The sequence below is a fragment of the Macaca mulatta genome, chromosome 5, assembly GCF_049350105.2.
Source record: "Macaca mulatta isolate MMU2019108-1 chromosome 5, T2T-MMU8v2.0, whole genome shotgun sequence".
Taxonomy (NCBI): Eukaryota; Metazoa; Chordata; class Mammalia; order Primates; family Cercopithecidae; genus Macaca; species Macaca mulatta.
In genome coordinates this window covers 98,553,719-98,574,507 of record NC_133410.1, presented here as the reverse complement: position 1 = coordinate 98,574,507, position 20,789 = coordinate 98,553,719, and the positions used below count along the sequence as shown (strand labels likewise).

At 40.6% G+C, this 20,789-nt stretch overlaps 1 protein-coding gene across 3 annotated transcripts in view; it reads left to right on the top strand.

Moving 5' to 3' along the window:
• Positions 1-20,156, top strand: part of GPRIN3 (GPRIN family member 3) — a 61,660-nt gene extending 41,504 nt beyond the window's left edge. For all 3 annotated transcript variants that reach the window (XM_001101149.5, XM_078002010.1, XM_078002011.1), the window contains exon 2: positions 17,507-20,156. In XM_001101149.5, coding sequence (XP_001101149.3) covers positions 17,633-19,963 — 2,331 coding nt within the window. In that variant the 5' untranslated portion in view covers positions 17,507-17,632 and the 3' untranslated portion in view covers positions 19,964-20,156. The remainder of the gene's footprint in view (positions 1-17,506) is intronic.
• The last annotated feature ends 633 nt before the right edge of the window (positions 20,157-20,789 follow it).

Below are 20,789 nucleotides of genomic sequence, written 5' to 3'. Positions count from 1 at the left end.
TAACCAACTGACATTTAGTCTACTTCCTTCTAATATTTTTTCTACATATATATTTCTCTACATGTTATGTTAGGTATAAATTTCTTGCAGTCTATAGCATCACAATTTATTGATATAATTTATCAAAAATTAGTAAAAATGAAGAATTACAAAAATGACACATATATTCCTAAGGTTTTTCTTTCAACTTAAAACACTTGAATTTGTATCATTCACTAATGATTTAGTGAGTTTATATCATTCACTAATCATTTATAAGGCCAGATGTCTTTGAGAATGGATCCATTGGTTGGAGTTTTGGTTCATCTTTCTTACAGAAACTCACTATGGAACGTCAGTATTTTTCTGCTTCCATTTTGTTACAATGGAGAGAGGCAATCATAATTAAGAATAAGAATGTTAGGTGTTCACAACGATTTTCCTATCTTTTACAGCTGTCTCACTCACCCTTAATTCAATAGTAACTTGGTTTTAGCAGCCCACCTTTGTCAAGTTTTCCCAAACCATTCAACTTCATTTCAAAGGAACAAGAACACTTTTTGAACTCATGCTTCATCCTCTTTATATAATATAACTGTAGTCAAATTATGTGGTGACAAGAACAAGAGTAAGTGCCATGCGTAAGTTTATGAAGAGCCACTTACTCTTGGTCTCATGCAGTATCGGTGACAGGTACTGGGCCAGCCTGCCAGAGAGAGGTCCACTAGCTACCACGATTCCTTGAGTCATGGCCTCCTCAGGAAGTCCTACGTTGGGAACAGAAAGCTTGTCTGTCTGTTAGGGGCAGGTTATTGAGAAAGTTTCTTCTGTATAACTCTGTAATGAACTTGATTGTTCATAAACCCTAACCAGTTATTTTGTTAACTATCTTAAATTCAATTCCAAGGGGTAGAATTACTGGCTCAAAGGGTATAAATATTGGTAATATTCTTAATCCGTTGGTTAATTTGTGTTCCTATAAGCAGTACTGAGAATACTGCACCCCACCCTTACAACTGAACATTATTCTTAATCTTTGACATTAAATATACAAAAATACAGAGCTTTGTGTTAATTTACTTGAGTATGGTATTACATAACATGGTGGAGCTCACCCATGCGTGCATTTCAACTTCTCCTAAGAAGTGGCTTAAAAATTGTCATATCTTATCATTTCAGTTACAAACTATATTACATTGCAACAAAGTAAGTAATGAAAAACAGCATATTGATTCTGTTATAAAATATTGGCAAATAAATTCTATTAGGCCTATGCCAAATAAAAAGGAGGGGCAAGGGAAGAAGGGAAAAAAGGAAGGAAGGAAGGGTGGAAGGAAGGAAGGAAGGAAGGAAGGAAGGCAAGCCCAATAATTCATGGTATATTATAATAAATCAGCATCAGCTGAAATTTTATTGGAAGAGAAACAGTATTTTAACGTTTAGCTTTGTTCTAAAGCATAGTAGTCTGCAAGGTCAACATATGTTCCTAGCCACTGTTACCCTAATGAACTCATCACAAAGTTTTAAATGTTCCAGAAAACGTCCAAGGAGCAAATATAGTTATAATAACTATTCCCTAGGTTAGAAAGACAAATTTGAAAGAATATTATTTAATTTGGGGTATTTTTCTGTAAATGTATTTATTATTACATTTTCCAAAGTATTTTAAACAAAAAGAGGTATTGTAATCAGTTGCTTACAAGTCCCCAAATAAGATGTACCCTATCTACAAATAGAATTAGAAATTTCCTGTCTCCATAGCAGATGACTTTAGAGGAACAGAATTTATTATCTAAATTAGCCCCCCAAAACATTGATCTATATCCCTTTATATTAAAACCATATCTTAAGTGAAAATTGAGAGTAGCGTAATAATACTTATGGTGGCATTATTGCTTAGTATTTGAACTATAATTATTCCCAAAACACCCAGGATGTATGATTACCTCACCTCTATATGTCCTCAGAGAAAAATCTATCTTTGAGTGCAATTAGTCAAAGCTAACTGAAAACCATAAAAACTGTAGAGTACTACAAATGCAGGCTAAAACACAAAAGGCAGTATTTATTCATTTAACAAGTGTTTGCTGAGAGCTTATCATGGGCTGTTCCCTGATCTAGGCACTTAGGGTATCAATGAGCAAAAAAGGACGAAATCTTGCCCCTTGAAGCCTGCATTCCAGCAGGGGAAGCCATTTCATATATAATACTCACAATAAATGGGTAAATGTTTTGGTATTTTAGGTGATTAATGTTATGGAAAAAACTAATAAGTTCAGCTGGGCTTCAGAAGTGGCAGAGAGTGGAAGTCAATGGACTTGCAGTTTGAAATAGCTTGGTCTGCAGGAACCTCTTTGCAAATGGATGCATGCGCAAAGCCCTGCATAATCCCTCCACCTTGTGTCTCTAATCTTGCCCCTTATTCTCTCCTCACCTGGTTGGCTCCAGCTGCCATTCTGAACTCCTTACTCTTCCCCATGAGCCCCTGCACAGGGGCTTTGCACCAGCTGCACCCTCTGCCTAGAACTCTGTTTCCCAAGCATGCAGGGAAGAGAAGGCAGCCAAAAAATAACCAAATATAAGGCTTAGTTTGTTTGTGTTGTTGTAAAGGAATACCTGAGGCTAGGTAACTTATAAAGAAAAGAGGTTTATTTCACTCACAGTTCTACAGGTTGTACAAGAAGCCTGGCACCAGTATCTGCTTCTGGAGAAGGCTTCAGGCTGCTTCCACTCATGGTAGAAGGCAAGAGGGAGCCAGTGTGTGCAGAGATGAAATGGGGATGGAGGAAGGAAAAGAAGGACAGTAGGTGCCAGACTCTTTTTATCTATCAGCTCTCATGGGAACTAATGGAGAACTCATTCATCTTCAAGGGAGGACATTATTCACAAGGGATACACCCCCATAACCTAAACACATCTCACTAGGCCCAACCTCCAACATTGGGGATTAAATTTCAACATGAGGTTTGGAAAGACAAACATTGAAACTACAGAAGAGGCAATATGTGCAAAGTGTCCTGAGGTTGGTAAAACAACAAACTGATATAGAAGAAGAGAAATGGAACAATTGCTGCTGTTTGGTGTTATCAGAAAAGATCTTGGGGCGAAGTTACCTTTCAAAAATGCTTTTGAAATTTACCACTTTTGTCTGTATTTTCTTTTATCCACATACATCATGAGTTCATGTTTATTTCCCATTCTGTACTCTTGGAGACACTTAACATGAGTTTGGGAGTCAGACTTGGTTTTGAATTTCAACTCTGCTACTTAGTAAATGCACACCTTGGATAAGCTGAAATTCTCTGGGCCTCAGTTTCCTCATCTGTAAAATGAAGACCATAATCCTTCTTTGAAGCTTGTTTTCAGATACATAAATAACACACAGAGTTTGACAAATGACAATAATGCTGCAGGACTTTTTCCTTAGTTCAGCTAAAGATGGAGTTCTTTGTCCAACAGCCACGAAAATTCGGGCTCGCAGACAATTTGAATGGTTAGCAAGACAGGGTTTTACTGAGTGAAAAGGAAGAAAAGGGGGAAAAAGGGACTCTCCCAAGGCCTGAGTCCCTACTAGAGCACTTCCTGCCCGGCGTTTGAATCCCAGGTTTCACACAGCAAGAGGAAGGGCCAGGCTCCTCCCTGCCGCAAATGGTGCAGACTTCCTGGGGCTCCATCCCAGTGCACGTTCCCTGCAGTGCACAGGCTGGTTGGAGATTCTCTGGAGACCCCCTTCCCACCTGGCTATCTCAATAAGAGAACATACCAATCAGAAAATGAAATGGATCAGATAGCGAAGGACATTTTTTAAACTGTGCCAAAATATACACATCTTATTTTGTAGGTGAATGGGGAACCATTAAACTTTTTTTTTTTTTTTGGTACAGACAAGTGGCATATTTGTTTGTTTTACAAAGGTAACATTAGCAGCAAGTGGAGGGTAAGTGTTTAGCATTGACTAAATGAGGGCAGTTAGTATAATATTGCGCTTTCATGAGATATGATAAATTCAGTTAAGCCCAGTACTGACAGAAGAGGTGGATTTGATAACTGGCAATTAAAATATGTTTTTCTAAATTTTGTAGGTTGACATTTAGTCAATTCCGAAAATACAGACTAGAGAAATAAAAATAAACGCCGTTTTTTCTTAATCATTTTTATTGATGTTTTGACTTAATTTCGTAGTTGTTTGTCTAGGTCATCTTTGGATTTATTGTTTGAGGAATGTATGATTTGAAAACCAACTGCTAGAGCTACCAGGAATAGGAAAGTAGGCGGGTGGTGGGGAATGGGCAGGGCAGAGAAATCAACTAATAAACAGGAGTCAGAAAGTCTGGGAAAAGTAACTTAAGTAAACTTTTATTTTGTGACCTAACAGACATTACTTTAAAAAGCATTTCTCAGTTGTTGACTTTGAAAACTACTCACATTGCCCAGCTTGGAGCTTTTAGATAACCAAGATGGATAAGAAAATTATGGTTTCCTTAGTTGCATGGCCAGGCTGACCTCCCCGTACAGCAAAGAGCAGACGAAAAGGGTGTTGAAGCATAGACCAGCACTAATCCATCATCACTGACAGAAACTTCGGAGTGCATGCTTGCTCAGTTTTGCCTAGGTGAGGAGCACCAGATCTTAAATTTTTTATTATTTTTGAGTAGGTAATAAGTTCATATAGTTTAAAATTCCAAAAATACAAAAGGATGTTAAGCTAAAACTGTTCCATCCATTCTGTTCCCCAGGCACCATTTTCCTTCTCTGATAGCAATTTTGTATTAATCCTTGCAGCAATATTTTATATATCTACAAGCAAATATACTCATTTTTCTCTTCTTAATACAAATGGTAGCATACAAAATATGTCTGTATCTTGAAATTTTGTTATTATTATTGGATTTTTGTTTTGTTTTAGTTGTTGTTTTACTTAAAAATGTATTTTGGAGATTATTCCATATCAATACTTTTTTTTTTTTTTTTTTTTGAGACTGGGTCTCACTCTATCATCTAGGCTAGAATGCAGTAGTACCATCTTAGCTCACTGCAACCTCTGCCTCCCAGGCTCAAACAGTTCCACCACCTCAGGCTCTCAACCAAGTAGCTGGGACCACAGGTGCATGCCACCATGCCAGGCTCGTTTTTTTTTTTTTTTTTTTTTTCATTTTTAGTAGAGATGAAGTTTCACCATGTTGCCCAGGCTGGTCTTGAACTCCTAAGCTCAGCCCCCTCACAGCCTCCCAACGTCCTAGGATTACAGCGGGAGCCACCTCACCCAGCCCCATATCAATTCTTAAAGAGCTTCCTCATTATTGAATATGGCTGCTTCGTATTCATTACATAAAAATAGTATAATTTTTATAACTAACTTATTAATGGACATTTAAATTGCTTCTAATCTTTTGTTATTTCATGCAGTGAAAAACCTTGTGCATATATCAATTAGCACATTTATTTATTTTACTCACAACATTAGTACCTAAGGTGGAATTGCAGAGTCAGTGTGTATACAACCTGGTATTTTTGATAAACATTGTCAAGTTGTTCTTTATAGGAATTATACTAATTTGCATTCTCACAGGTCAAGTATGAGAAGTGCTCTCTTTGACTGGAGAGCCGAAAACTATATCATTAAGTCATATCCAGCTGGAGGAAGTTCTCTTACATCAACTCACAGGCATTCATTCTAAGGACGTTTCTGTCTATCAAAGGTGAATATGCTCACCTCCTGGATTGGTGGTTCTCTCAATCAGAGACAATTATGTCCTCCCAGAAATGTCTGGAGACATTTTTGATTGTCACAGCTGGAAGTGGGGGCACTACTGGGATCTAGGGAGTGGTCAGGGATGGGCTGCTAAACATCCTACGGTGCATAGGACAATCCTCCTTTCTTCCCTTCCCTGCCACAAGCCATCTGGTCCAAAATGTCAATAGTTCCAGGGTGAGAAACTCTACCCTAGATTAACATCTGGCTCCTCTTGATCATATTAAATATATCTCACAAAGCTTAGGATTCTCCACTGTAATCTAAGATCTATGCTGAATAAAATGATAAATCCTCTGTACTTCTATAGTACATTTAGGGGAGTTGTGTTCTGTTTCTTTTATAACACTTTAATTCTGTTTAATGCAGGAAGTGTGAGCTCCTTGTAGACATAAGTGTATCTTATTTATATTTGTATACTGAATATCTGGCACAAAAAGGCAGTCCGCTTATTAAATGAATGAATGGATGTCAACAGTATTTCTTAATTGTCTTTGTGTGATTTAAGGGGTTATTTTATCTTTAATCAAAGACCATTCTTTTTCACCCTTACTTGATTCACTTTTCTCTTATTTCAAATGTTCACTTTTCTTTAGACTTACATAGGGGCAACTTTTTCTAGCCTACAGAACTTTTTCTAGCCTACAGAATACAGGAAACATCAATTGAATTAGAAATATTGGCCTTTTCCCTGATTTGAACATCTATAAAGTAGTTTATTACCACCGCATTAAGTCACTTAATTATATACATTCTTGCTCACTTATAGCTTCTGATTGAATTTGTCTTGTCTCCTCAAAAAGATTGATATCTCCTTAAGGGCAAAAAGCAAAACCTTTATGTACTCGCGATGCCTAACTTAATGTTTTACAGACTGTAAAGCAAGAGAGTGATGGGTTCCTTCCTTCTCTCCCTTGCTTTTTCAATCACAACTGACAGACCAAACCTGAAGATTGCAGCCCCAGCAAAGAAGCTGTTCATTCTCAAGAGCAGAGCACCCCAGATTCTCTGAGGCAGCCTGGTTCTCCTTGCAAACAGCAAATGGGGAGCACAGAGCAGGTATAGACCACAAGACCCTGAGGAATCTGCTTCACAACTTTGCCTATTCCTGGGTTTCTCCATATTCTTTAAGAGTGGAAGAGCCCTAAGGCACCATCTCAGTGAACAGCTCCTTTTCCACTTCGATTCCTCACTGCATATATATTACCACCAGACATTTTTCCATCCTCCAATGTGATTAAAGACCCAAGTAGGGCCAGGCGCAGTGGCTCACGCCTGGAATCCCAGCAGTTTGGGAGGCTGAAGCGGACGGATCACCTGAGGTCAGGAGTTCTAGACCAGCCTGGCCAGCATGACGAAACCCCGTCTCTATTAAAAATACAAAAAAATTAACCAGATGTGGTGGCACATGCCTGTAATCCCAGCTACTCAGGAGGCTGAGGCAAGAGAATTGCTTGAACCCGGGAGATGGAGGTTGCAGTGAGTTGAGATCACCCCACTGCACTCCAGCCTGGGCGACATAGCGAGACTCCATCTCAATTAAAAAAAAAAAAAAAAACCCAAGTTGGGGAACTAGAGGAAAGACTTGGTGGTGTCTGATGTGAGCTAAAAGCAGAAATCACCAATAAGGTTCTCAGCCTGTTACAGCGCAGCAGGGGTCTCCCACTTAGATGTCCACCTCTGCATTTGGAAGACGCCTTTGCCAAAAGGCAAGCAAGTGGAGTGGAAGACTTGTTTTAATGAGAACCTGGAATAGTTGGGGGTGGTAGAAGGGGGCAATGTGGCAGCCAGGGAAAACGGTAGCAAGATCAGTAAGGTCAAGAATGCAGCAAGGACAAGAATACTTGTTCATAAGGCTGAATGGCACTTTACTGGTGCTAAATATATCCTGTAGAAAATTGGGATGCAGAGCAGCTTTGATCATATCTAACACAGGATTTTAAAATGCAAATGCAAAAACATGCAAATGGAAGCTGCTAGTTTACTTCTATTAGCATGTTGTTTAACCACCACTTAGCCCTGAGATCCTGTTGCATTCTCTTTGCAATTAAAATAAGCTTGCAATTGAAGTCCTTCAAAGCTGAGCTGCAAAAGAAGAAAATATTCAGATTTGAATATTCGTCAGGCAAACCAAGTAGATGATAAGATCCAGCTTGATTAGAGAAGGTAAGAATAACAAACCTAAATGTTTTAATCACCTCTTCTGGAGAAGAGTTCAAGCTTAAAAAAAAAATGTTTTTGTTGAAAACGGAGCAAAAAAGTCTATTCCTCTCACCTTATTGAAAGAGAATAAAGCGCATTGTGGGTTAATTTTCAAGTTAGCTAAATGTTACCTCTTCAAGTGATAGTCTTTAGATTGGGGTTTGGGGGAACATGTAGTAAACTTATTTAAATGTTGGACCATGTAAGATGGACTCTGCAAAATGTATTGCATAATTCCTGCCTCCATAGATAAATTATGCCAAAATACTAATTTTTAAGAATAATAACTCATGATTGTTTATTATATTCTAAGCAGCATGCTAAGTGTTTAACTTATTTCATTTGAGCTCACAACAAGTCTTTGAAGCAGGTCCATTTTATTTTGTGACGTTTTCCAGTGCCACAGAGAAAAGGATACTAATGTACAGCCGTGGAAAGGCTGCCAGTGACAGGGCTCAGAACACATTACCCCGAAATAGGGCGTCTTGGCAGAGTGACTATTTTAAGCTGAAGGGATTTGAGAAATGGCAAGTACAGGAAGGACTCTCTAGCCCCTTTCTCTCCAAAGCAGGTCATAAGACCCTCATGTGAGGGGCGCCCTCCCCATAGCCAGAGGGAATCCAAGTGAAGGAACAGGCTTTGCTAAGTTTCCTGCAGTTTACTACTCTTAGCTGCTGCCCATCTGTCTTATCACATTTTTCCATGATTTTCCATTCTTCATCAACCCTACTATAAAAATGCACAGGTTTGGCCAGGCACGGTGGCTCATGCCTGTAATGCCAGCACTTTGGGAGGCCGAGGGGGCAGATCATGAGATCAGGAGATGGAGACTGTCTTAATTTAATTTAATAATTGTCTTAATTTAATACTCAATTTAGGAGAGCTAAATAATTAAACATGAGGCCAAAGTACATAAGAAAGCAGCAGTCTTTTATTGCAAATATGCACACACTCTCCGGCGAGGTTCTCCGGTCCTCAGGTGTAGGGGGCCAGGGAAGTCACACCGGCGCTCTCGGGAAGTCGCACCGGCGCTCTCAGGTGAGGTTCTCCGGTCCACAAGTAGGAGGGGCCGAAGAAGTCACCCCGGCTCCTGCCAGCAGCTGCGGACTTTTATGCATTGGTACTGGAAGGGGGAGGGCAGTGGGCAGGATAAGGGCGTGATAGGTGCGTCTCCATAGGCGTGGCCGGGTAAGTTGCGATCTCTTCGGATTGACATCACCTGGCGCATGCTCGGTTGATCTGCATCTTGGCGGGCGGGGTAGCTGCATTTTCCCGGGCCGGGAAAGTTGGTGAGGAAGAACCCGGAAGCAACATGGATTGTGCCTTCTTGTTCACCTTCCTCCTTCTTGTCCTTTCTCCCTCACCCAAACAGAGACCATCCTGGCTAACATGGTGAAACCCCATCTCTACTAAAAATACAAAAATTACCTGGGTGTGGTGGCCTGTGCCTGTAATCCCAGCTAATCGTAAGGCTGAGGCATGAGAATTGCTTGAACCCAGGAGGTGGAGGTTGCAGGATGGCGCCACTGTGCTCCAGCCTGGTGACAGAGCAAGACTCTGTCTCAAAAAAAACAATGCTCAGACTTAACCATTTCTACAAGTCTTCGTTTCCTTATGAAGGCGTCTATGTCACATAAAGCTATATTAAATACAGTCATATGCTTTTCTTTTGAAATTCTTTTTCTGGAAATTCTTTTTCCTCCTACCTTCCTGGGTTCTCAGGGCTCCAGCCAGAGAACCCAGGAAGGTAGGAGGAAAAAGAATTTTCCCTCCCCTACAACACCAAGCGTAAACCTTCTAAAATGATCTGCAAATATGTGTGTGTGCACACGTACATGCATGTGATTCTACAGGGTTCATGGTTTTCATCAACTTCTCAGAAGAGTCTATGGCTCTTAAAATGTCCAAATTGGATTAATCATTACGAAGAGCAGGAATTTCTGTATTGCCTAATTGACCTTTATTAGCTTGGGTTAGTAATAGGTTTAAAGGAGTGTTCCTCTACCGCTATGCTTTTTGAGTTTTCTGTTACTGTTCCTATTGTCTGATGATGCTGCTTGCCCAAGTCATTGAGTTTGCCTCCACAAAAAAATAAAAATAAAAAAGGTCTCTCTTCCCTGTGTAAAACTGGTGGACAACATGGACTCAGGAACCAGATGGTCTGGATTTAAATTCCGTCTGCACAACTCACTAGTGGTGTGACCTTGCCTCAGATTCCAGATCTGCAAAGCAGGGCACACAGTAAGACCATCCTTATAGAGTTGTTCTAAGGAGTAAATGAGTTCACATACAGAATAGTGTCTGCAATGGAGAAAGCAAGAAATAAGTGCTTGCTGTCCCATGATTCTAATCTGTTGTGAATTTAGAAGCCATCTGTTCAAATTGTATTTGACAAAAGAGGGGGGATATTTAGGGTCATCATGCTTCTTAAAGCCCTTTTTTTTAACCTCTTAGTTTTTATCCAGTCCTGCTTACAGTGGAATTCAGTAAGATAACAGGTCATGCACTCGCTTTTCTAGAACAATGTTGAAAAGACAAACTGGATGGGGAGAAGGGATGCAGCTTGTTTCTCGTGAGCCTTTTATTAAAGTAACCATTATAATTGAAAGTCTGCATGACACTGTTAGTAGCACTAAGCAAAGCAGCCTTCCTTTCTCTTCAGCCATTCTGACTTGCTTTAGCCACAGTCTGAAAGGACAAAACAATTTTTCAGCTAGTGTCTTCAAAAAGAGCATTTTAGGCAGCTGTTAGTGCCAGGGTATGATGTTTTCAAAGAAAGAAGAAGGGACTGCTCTTCCCAGCCTGTGGGTGTTTCCTGGGATTGAATCACCTCTCCTTGAAACTCTGCACTGGCACAGTCTGCTGGGTTCAGAATGCAAATGACCCAGGCAAAAGTTCCCAATTAAAGGGAGCAATTAGATGAGATTGAATAGGATGCCACATGATGTTTTTTCTTTACTCTTTTCTTGAGGATTAGTAATCTCTTACTTTTTGCCTTGCTGTTCTCTGGGGGTCTTTGCATGAGCTATCTGATTACTAAAAATGGCTGTCCAATGGCTGGAAAGAAAGGTGCTCACTGAGGTCCCTGTAACTCGTATTTAATATCAGTAAAGAGGCTTGGTGACATCCCGGAGCCCTTGTTCTAGCAGTGCAGTGGTTCCAAAGTGGGCTAAGGTAATTGCTGCCCACAGGATTATCACCATGACCTGCACTGCATCAGCCTCCTGTCGGTCCAGGGCCACCACGCCTCTCCCCATCCTTTCTGCTTAATGCTCTTCCCATCAGCGTGGCTTTGGGGGAAGTCACAAAGGGTTCAGATTCCCTGCTGCCTCTCTTAGTAAGTGCAGGTGTCTGTTATGAAAATAGGCAGTGTGGCATAGTAGCGGAACTCATTATTTTCAGAATGGGCAGTGGCAGTGTCAGCTTTCAACAAGCTGGCTGGACTTTTCCTAAGGTGACCAGTTATGAATGTCACTGTCGTGGATGTTAATGCCAACTAGGCTGCCCCTGGATTGCAAATAACTTGCAAATAGAAGGTTCCCTCTCCTCTAGGGAGATATATATAGATATATAGATATCTATAAAAATTTAAAAATGTTTTCTTTCTTTCCATTTTCTTCTCAGAGTTACAGTTAATAAGGAAGCAGCATAAGAAGGGCCCAGGCATTAGCATCCATTAGAATTCAGTTCAACAAGAATTACAGGTATTCCACCTTGAGTGGGTTACTTAGCCTCTGGGCCTCAGTTTCCCTCCCTGTAAAAGGTGGATAATGTTTACCCTGCAGTCTTACTTTATTACCAGAACAAGGCTTTAAGTCTTTGCTCATGATTTGAAGGATAGGTGCCAAAAGAGTCTGCTGTTAAGGAGACAGTGCCCATTAAACTTAAAGACAAACTCACTTAGAGTACCATTAGCTTCTGTGTGATTTCTGCTCAATTCAGGAAGAATTTATAATGTTACAGCGAGTCTTTTAAGAAAATCCTTATTTGCTGAGCCCTCCTCTCAACCAGGTCTTGACTTTAGGCATCTGTGTTCATCTTTTGCAGAGTCCAGTTTTAGCAAGAATCTTGTTAAGCCAGTTTAGAGAGAATTCCCCCTCCCTGACATCTGATCACTTTGGTCAACCATGCTTTCAGCAAGAATTTGTTAAGTGGTTTAGTAAAAATCCCCCTTCACTTGATGTCTCCTCTTAGTAATTTTAAATCCACTGACACACCTGCCCCCCACCACAACCCTCTCCTTGGCTATATATCTCTACTTGTTCTTGTTGTATTTGAATTTGAGGCCCATCTCTCTACCCTATTGCAATATTCTTGATACCCATCACAAAAGTCCTGAATAAAGTATTCTTACCATTTTAACAAGTGTCAGAATAACTTTTTCTTTAACATAGATAAAAGCTTAAATTACCAAGGTTTTTAAAAGAGGCTAACACTTATATGGTGCTAAATATGTGCCAAGGTGCTGTTTGTTCTAAAGGCCAAATCTATTCCTCATGACAACCCAGTGAGGCAGTATTATTATTATCCTCAGTTTATAGATTAAACTGGGGCCCTGAGAGGTTGAGTTACTTGTCCAGGCACACAGAGCTAAAGCTAGGTAGTGAAACTGATATTCTAATCCAAGGAGTCTGCCCCAGAGTCCATGTTCTTAAACACAATGTCAGACTGCCCTCAGAGGCCTGAAAATTAGAGTGGAAAGTCTACTTTGTCAGTACTTTTAGCACAAGGTCTTCAAACCCAGCTGCACACACAACCCCAGCTAAGTAATGTTAACAAGTGTAGCAGGACTCCTGGGGAATGGGTCACTTGGAGAGTCCCCGCCCATCAAGAGGGACAGTTCTTCTCAGTGCCACCTAGTTGATGCCATCTGGAAATGCAAACCTTATAATAAATAGAAGCAAGGGAGAAATCTGGATTTGTATGAAAGATCTCTTCAATTCAAAAGAAAAAGAAGGAAAAGAAAGGGAAGGGAATAGGGAAAGAGCTCCATCACTGTGGAAAACAATGTGGCGATTCCTCAAAGACCTAAAAAGAGAACTACTATTCAACCCAGGAATTCCATTATTGTGTCTATTCCAAAGGATTATAAATCATTCTGTCGTAAAGACACATGCATGTGGATGTTCATTGCAGCACTATTCACAATAGCAAAGACATGGAATCAACCTAAATGCCCAACAATGATAGACTGGATAAAGAACATGTGATACATATACACTATGGAATACTATGCAGCCATAAAAAAAGAATGAGATCATGTCTTTTGCAGAAACATGGATGGAGCTGGAGGCCATTATCTTTAGCAAACTAATGCAGGAACAGAAAATCAAATACTGCATGTTCTCACTTTTCAGTGGGAGCTAAATGATGAGAACACATGAACATATACAGGAGAACAACAGACACTAGGGCCTATCAGAGGGTGGAGAGTGGGAGGAGGGAGAGGATCAGAAAAAACTAACTAATGAGTACTAGGCTTAATATCTGGGTGATGAAGTAATCTGTGCAGCAAACCCCTGTGACATGCGTTTACCCGTATAACAGACCTACACATTTACCCCTGAACTTAAAAAGAAGTTTAAAAAAAGAGAAAGAAGGAAAAAGAAAGGGAAGGGGAAGGGGAAAGGAAGGAGGAAGAGAAAACCATGCAGCACACACACTCCACACACACACACACACACACACACACACACACTGATGCAACACACCCTTCTGTAGAAGGGACTCATTCAGTCTGGGAGCCATCTGTTTGCATCTTATTTTTAGTCCAAGTTATTAAATCTTACCATAATGGACTCTGGTTGATGATAAAGACACATACTCCCCACTCTAAACCAACAAGTAGTTATACTTTTTAAATGTCCGATTTGTCTTTTCTGACCTACTGGAGCCCATAGATTTCTGCCATTCAATGAGGGAGGGAAGGAGGGTTGGTTCAGAGCTTGGGGGAGTCTCTTCTGGGCTCGGGGAGATGCTGTGACAATTCCATTAGCAGACAGATTGGAGAGTAGTATTGATTTGTTATCTATGCATAAATACAGAGATTTCGAGTGCCAGGTGTTAGCCAAGCAATTTGGGCTTTTCTTCTTGATCTTCAACTGATGGACAATTAAACCTCTATTAGCAAAGCAAATGAAATAAAGCACTTTCAAAGTTAAACTAACAGTTAGCTGTGTGTTGGAAATGGAAGTGAACACAATGGACTTCTGAGAGTTTTGTGAAGTCATCTTCATCTAAATCTTTTAACTTTCAGTTGCTGAACTTTGAGCTGCTCATGTTTTATAGTCCTCTTTGGCGAACAAGCTTCCTTGACACCAGCCTTACAACACAGGAGATATTCTGTGTCCCTGGCTTTATGAGACCTTCCAACTTTTCATAGCAGGTGTTCAGTGTTCTTGGTTTTACTTATCTAAACCTGGATTACAGATACATAAAGTTTAATAAGTAAGATAACACCATTTTCTCACTTCCAAAAGCACTCTTTTACATTGTGTTTTTATTAACATTTCATGCCATGGATCAAATTTTCCTGTAAGTTTGACATTTGGCAGAGCTGCAATAATGGCCATTTTGGAGGGTAACAGGATCAATTAACAACTTTTTATACACAAGACCTTGCACTCTGTCCTGTAGAGTCAACAGAAAAGAATCAAAAGGCTTCTTTCTTTTCCTTCTGGGGCTTGCAGTGTTTTTGGAAAAATGAGGCATTTATGTAAGTAATAATGGAGAAAAAACAGTGCATAAAAAGAACAATGCAAAGGACACAGATGACCAACTAACCTGGAGGAGTTCTTTTTTAAGAAAAGAGAGACTTCATAACTTGAAGTCTTTAGAGGGCTTCAGAAAAAAAATGGGATTTAAGTGGGGCCTTGAAGAATGGGTAGGTTTTTTGAGGATGAGGAGGGCAGACAGTGGGAGGAAAAGTATAAAAAACGCAAATGCAAAAGAGAGTGAAAGACTGGCTGAGGCAGGGCAAATGATTTTGCAACAGAATACTGGGGTAAGGAAGAAATAGAAGAGAAACCTAGAGAAATGGTTTGAGCAGAAAGCAGGTAAGACCAGGGATGGGAAAATATTCAACCTATTCATATAAAGAATGAAGTTAGAAGGAAGAACTTGTGTAGAGGAGAAAATACATTCTATTTATTGTTAGATCTTATGTGATAATAGGTCTGCTGGATTACATTGAGCTAAAAGATAAAATTGTGTATTTTCAAAATCTGGGCCCAGCCGGATTTGATTTTGCCTTATTTTGACACTTCGTAGCCTGAGTGAAGATCATACAGTTTGATATATTATTCATCATGTGCAAAGAAGTAGAATCCGTGAATTTTGGAGCTGGAACGATCCTCAGAAATCATTTAATTCATTTTGCCAGTGAGTCAATTTGGGGTTCAGAAAGATTAAGTGATTAGCCTAAGGTAACATGACTTATTAATGATAAATATTAAAACTGAGTCATCCACTAATTTCTGAGCCATTGCTTTATCCACATGACCTAGTGTATAGTTACCTTTCTAAAAAATGCTTATAGGCCAGGTCCATGGGCTTACACCTATAATCCTAGCACTTTTAGAGGCTGAGGCAGGAGGATCACTTGAGTCCGGGAGTTGAAGACTACCCTGGGCAACATGGAGAGACCCTGTCTCTACAAAAAAATTAAAAATTAGTTGAGCATTGTGGCATTCACCTGTAGTCCCAGCTACTTGGGAGGCCGAGGTGGGAAGATAGCTTGAGCCTGGGAGGTCGAGGCTGCAGTGAGCCATGACTGCATCCCTGAACTCCAGCCTAGGTGACAGAGCAAGACTCTGTCTCAAAAAAAGAAAAAAACTTTATACATAAACACACACATATAATTTTACATAATCATATGCCCTAAATCATTTCAGATTTTTTAAATTCATCATTTCTCCACCTTTGGGTACTTTCATCTCCCCTCTCTGTCCCCAGCTTATCACTCCCCCTCTATTTAATAAAACCTAGTATGTCTCATTCCAAATGTTTTTAGAATTTATGTTATCATACACAAACACATGTGTGCCTGTTTGTGTGCACACATATGCAGTGTTTTGGGTCATTGTTTTACAAAAATGAGAATGTATATGCCGTTTTCTGGACCTTGTTTTTCTCATTCAGTCATACCTTGAGGAAATCTCTTCCATGTGAAAAGTTATAGCTGAATATTTACTTTACTGGTTGCCTAATACTCTGTAGTAGAAATATGTCATGACTTATCCTATCATTCTCCCTATTTATAAAGACCAGTCTGTTTTTATTCTATAAATAGTACTTCAGGAAACGTCCCCATATTCATATATGTTGGTGTTTTTATTTCTGTTGATAGAGTTGGTATCATTGAGTCAAGGAAATGTGTATTTTTAGTTTTAAAAGTTAAACTGCCTCCATAAGAAAGCTGTAACAATACATATTTATTTGCACCTACAATTAATAAAAACACTTCCTTTTGCTAGGTCTCCCTAGGGCTTACTATTAAAAGTCTATTTTTTTTAAAGTTTTTGCTGATGCAACTTGTGTGAAGTAAAATTGCATTGTTACTTTATTCGCATTATTTGACTACAGATGAATTTGATCGTCTTTTCATAAGCTTGATGGTTATTTAAATTTCGTATCTTGTAAACTATGTTCTTATATTTGTTATCCATTTTTTCAATGGATTATTTGGTCTCCTTGTAAATGTTAAAGAGCTCCTGCTATATTATAGGTATTTTTGCCTGCCCTCTAGGGTTATACACTTTTTATTTCCCCCAAACATCTTGTATTTTTTATGGCATCTTTTGTCATGCCATAAAATTCAGGTTTTAAATATTATTTAGTCACCTATGTTTATGTTTTCTCCTACAGTGTGTCTACCTTCTCAGAAAAAGCCTAGCTCACCTGTCTCTAGATTACATTTATGATTCCTAGGTTTTCTTATATGAGTTTATTTATTTATTTTATATTTTAACCTTTAATCCACTGCATCCACCTAGGATTTATTTTTGGAATTGGTATAATATAAAGATCTACTTTTCTTTTCTTCCAGATGAATAAACAGTTTGCCAGCTCCTTCTATGAAATAGCTCAGCCTTTCACCACCAAATTGTAATGCCTCTTTTGTCATAGATTAAGTCCCCATTTGTATTTGGATCTGTCCCTAGATTTCCTATTTCACATATCTGTTTATGCCTATTTCAATACTTACTTAACGATTTAATTAGAGTGGCTTTACAGGATTTTCTGATATCTGCTAAATCAGATTACACCAGTAACTTTTGAGGTAGTTAGCAAACTTTGGTAGATACAAGAAAAATCTATTTGCTAGACATTCGCGGGATGCAAGCAGAAACTAATATATCCGAATAACATTTTTGTAATTATAATTTTTTTCAAAATCTTTTTCTCGTCTATTTTTATTTATTTTTTTCTTCTCCCTCCCCACAGGCCTATTTTTATATCAACAGATATAGGAAGAAAAGTTTTTAATGTGCTCTTATAAAAATGACAGTTTGGTTTATTTTTCAATCCTTAAGCGACGTAGTGTATTAATGATGCTGTTTCCTTGATTCACAGACTGGTTCTTCAGAGGAATCATCCCTGACTGTGTCATCACTCTGAGCTCTGACTGCACTCCCCCTCCCCTACCAGTGGGAACACTACCCAGGAGAGAGCTCTGGAGTGCTCCTGAAGAGAAATTCCATGGGGACTGTACCTGACCCTCTCAGATCAGCTAAAACTTCCCTGATCGCAGCTTCCGGAAAAGAAGAGGATCTAGGAGAGCCACAGGCTGCCTCACCTCAGCATCGACCAGCTCACCTGTGTAAGAATACCAATGGCTTTTCAGGTGCCCCTGCAGAGCCAGACCTCAGCCCCAGGGCAGCTGCCGAAGCTCTGATGCAGGCTTGTGAGCATGAGACCACCCAGCCAGGTATGTCTTCTCCTGGTGTCTTCAATGAAGTGGAGAAAGCACCCGCCACATTCAACTCTCCCGGCAATTCCCAGCTGCCAGGGAGCAGCCAGCCCGCAGCGCCAGCCCCGAGTTCTGTAGCAGGAAGGGATCTTACACACACACCATTGACAATGCCTGCCAATCAGTACACCCGCCAGTCCATCCCAGGTGATCAGCCCAATGCCATCACCTCATCCGCACCTGAAGATTCCCTGATGAGATCACAGAGAACCTCAAATAGAGAGCAACCTGAGAAACCAAGTTGTCCTGTGGGAGACATCCTCAGTAGCAGCAAAGATCAGGTGTCCTGTGAGTTTCCTTCCCCAGAAACAATCCAGGGAACAGTGCAGACTCCAGTGACAGCAGCCAGGGTGGTCAGTCACTCATCCTCTCCTGTAGGTGGACCTGAAGGGGAAAGGCAGGGAGCCATCTGTGACTCTGAAATGAGGTCCTGTAAACCTCTAACTAGAGAATCTGGATGTTCAGAGAACAAGCAGCCCTTTGTCACTGCCTCGGGCCCCCAAGGCACAACTTCTGTGACACCTCAACCAGCCCCCCTCACTAGCGAACCTTCGGCATGTCCCCCAGGTCCAGAGAAGGTGCTGCTACCAGCACAGCATCCGATGTCAAGGTTCAAAGAAGCCAGTACGATGACCAGCCAAGCTGAAGGTGAAATCAAGGAAGTTCCCAGAAGGGCTTGGCAAGATGCGGAGGTGCAGGCAGTGGCGAGTGTGGAGAGCAGATCCGTCTCCACCAGTCCCAGTATCCTCACTGCATTTCTGAAGGAAAGCCCTGCTCCTGAGCATTTCGAACAAGAGCAGCTGCGTGTCATTTGCCACAGCAGTGGGAGCCACACAGTGGAGCTCTCTGACGGCACGCTAGACCCCCAGGAGTCCAGCCAGTGCCCTGGCATCATGCCACAGGTGCACATTCAGGCAGCTGCAGCTGTGCCCACCACTTTCCAAAGGGAAAATAAACTAGTGAGCCTACCAGGTGGGGTCCTTAAAACCTCGTCAATCAATTTGGCCTCCAGTAATGCCCAGCATCTGTGTAAAGAAGATGGGAGGTTAGCAGGAATGACTCCAGCAGGGGAAGAATCAACTGCTAAAAAGCTCGCAGGTACTAATTCTAGCTCCCTGAAAGCTACCGCCATTGACCAGATTTCTATCAGTGCATGCAGTCAAGCTGAAACAAGTTATGGATTGGGGAAATCTGAAACCAGGCCATCTGAGTTTGCAGAGAAAACCACAAACGGCCACAAAACAGACCCAGGTTGCAAACTATCTGACTCTTGTGGCTCTATCAGCAAAGCTGACCATTCTGGGAGCTTGGATCCCACTAATAAAGGAGATGCAAGGGAAAAGAAGCCTGCATCTCCTCAGGCAGTAAAAGAAAAAGAGTCTGCTGGCACTGATACCTCCGATACCAAAACCCTACTGCTCAATCCTAAATCTCAAGAAAGTGGAGGCACAGAATCAGCTGCTAATCCTACACCCTCCCCAATTAGGAAGAACCAGGAGAGCACCTTAGAAGAAAGCAGACAGACCAAGACAGCCACCAGCCTGAGCCTGCCATCTGATCCCATGGGTGACTCCAGCCCAGGTTCCGGCAAGAAGACCCCATCTCGCTCGGTCAAAGCCAGCCCACGCAGGCCCAGCCGCGTCAGCGAGTTCCTCAAGGAGCAAAAGTTAAATGTGACAGCAGCTGCTGCTCAGGTAGGACTCGCTCCGGGAGATAAGAAAAAGCAGCTCGGTGCAGACTCCAAGCTCCAGCTGAAACAGTCCAAGCGTGTCAGGGACGTCGTGTGGGATGAGCAGGGAATGACCTGGGAAGTGTATGGTGCGTCCTTGGACGCAGAGTCCCTGGGAATTGCGATCCAGAACCATTTACAAAGACAAATCAGGGAACATGAGAAATTAGTCAAAACTCAAAATAGCCAGACCCGGAGATCCATTTCCTCAGATTCTTCTTCAAATAAGAAGCTCAAAGGAAGGCAGCACAGTGTCTTCCAGTCCATGCTGCAGAACTTCCGACGCCCCAACTGCTGCGTCCGCCCTGCCCCTTCTTCTGTGTTAGATTGAAAGGGAGTATTTATGGGAGTTTGTGTATAAATTTACGGTATTCACATGTGTCCCTCTATGTCAAAGCTTGCTTAGTTTTTTGCTGCAAGACTAGGAAGAAAAAGCAAGTATTCGCTATAGGAAATTGCTATTAAAAATTGTTAGATCCTTTGACCTGGAGCTCTATAAACAAAAATGTCATTTCAGTTTGAAAGAAGGAACAAGAGAAGAGAAACAAGCTTCGCTGAAGGTTTGCAACCTTAATAAATTGAAAATAATACTCACTGGGTTTTTAAAAATATGATGTTGTTCGTAGAAATAGCATTATTATTATATCATTATACATGTATTATTTTGTATTACTGCCTCAATTTAGCACACAATAGTATTCCCATTAAAATCCCTGCTTCATATTGAAAGTAGCAAAAACACTATTGGCAAAAACATTGTTATAATTTCTAGTCCTATTGCAGTAAGAGTGCTGTAATCACACAAATTTTAAATAGGTGATAAGAACCAGAATGAAAAAAAAAATGAGAACAAATTTGACTCATTCCTAGGCCAGACAACATTAAATAAAAGCAGTTAAATGTGTAAAATATGAAATCTGAATTGATGTTTGTAAACATCTGCAGACAACTCTTTTTATAAACCTTCTTATAGCTGTTAATAAATATAAGAAAGTTATATTAGGAACATTAGCTAAGCTTTTGACTATGAAAACTGCCTACATTAAACATGGATTTATATAGACACATTTTCTTGCACTGAAGGGGCAAGGCGCCTCTCTGTGATTCTGACCAGACATATTCATATTTTCTTACCCTAGAGGAAGTACATGGGACTG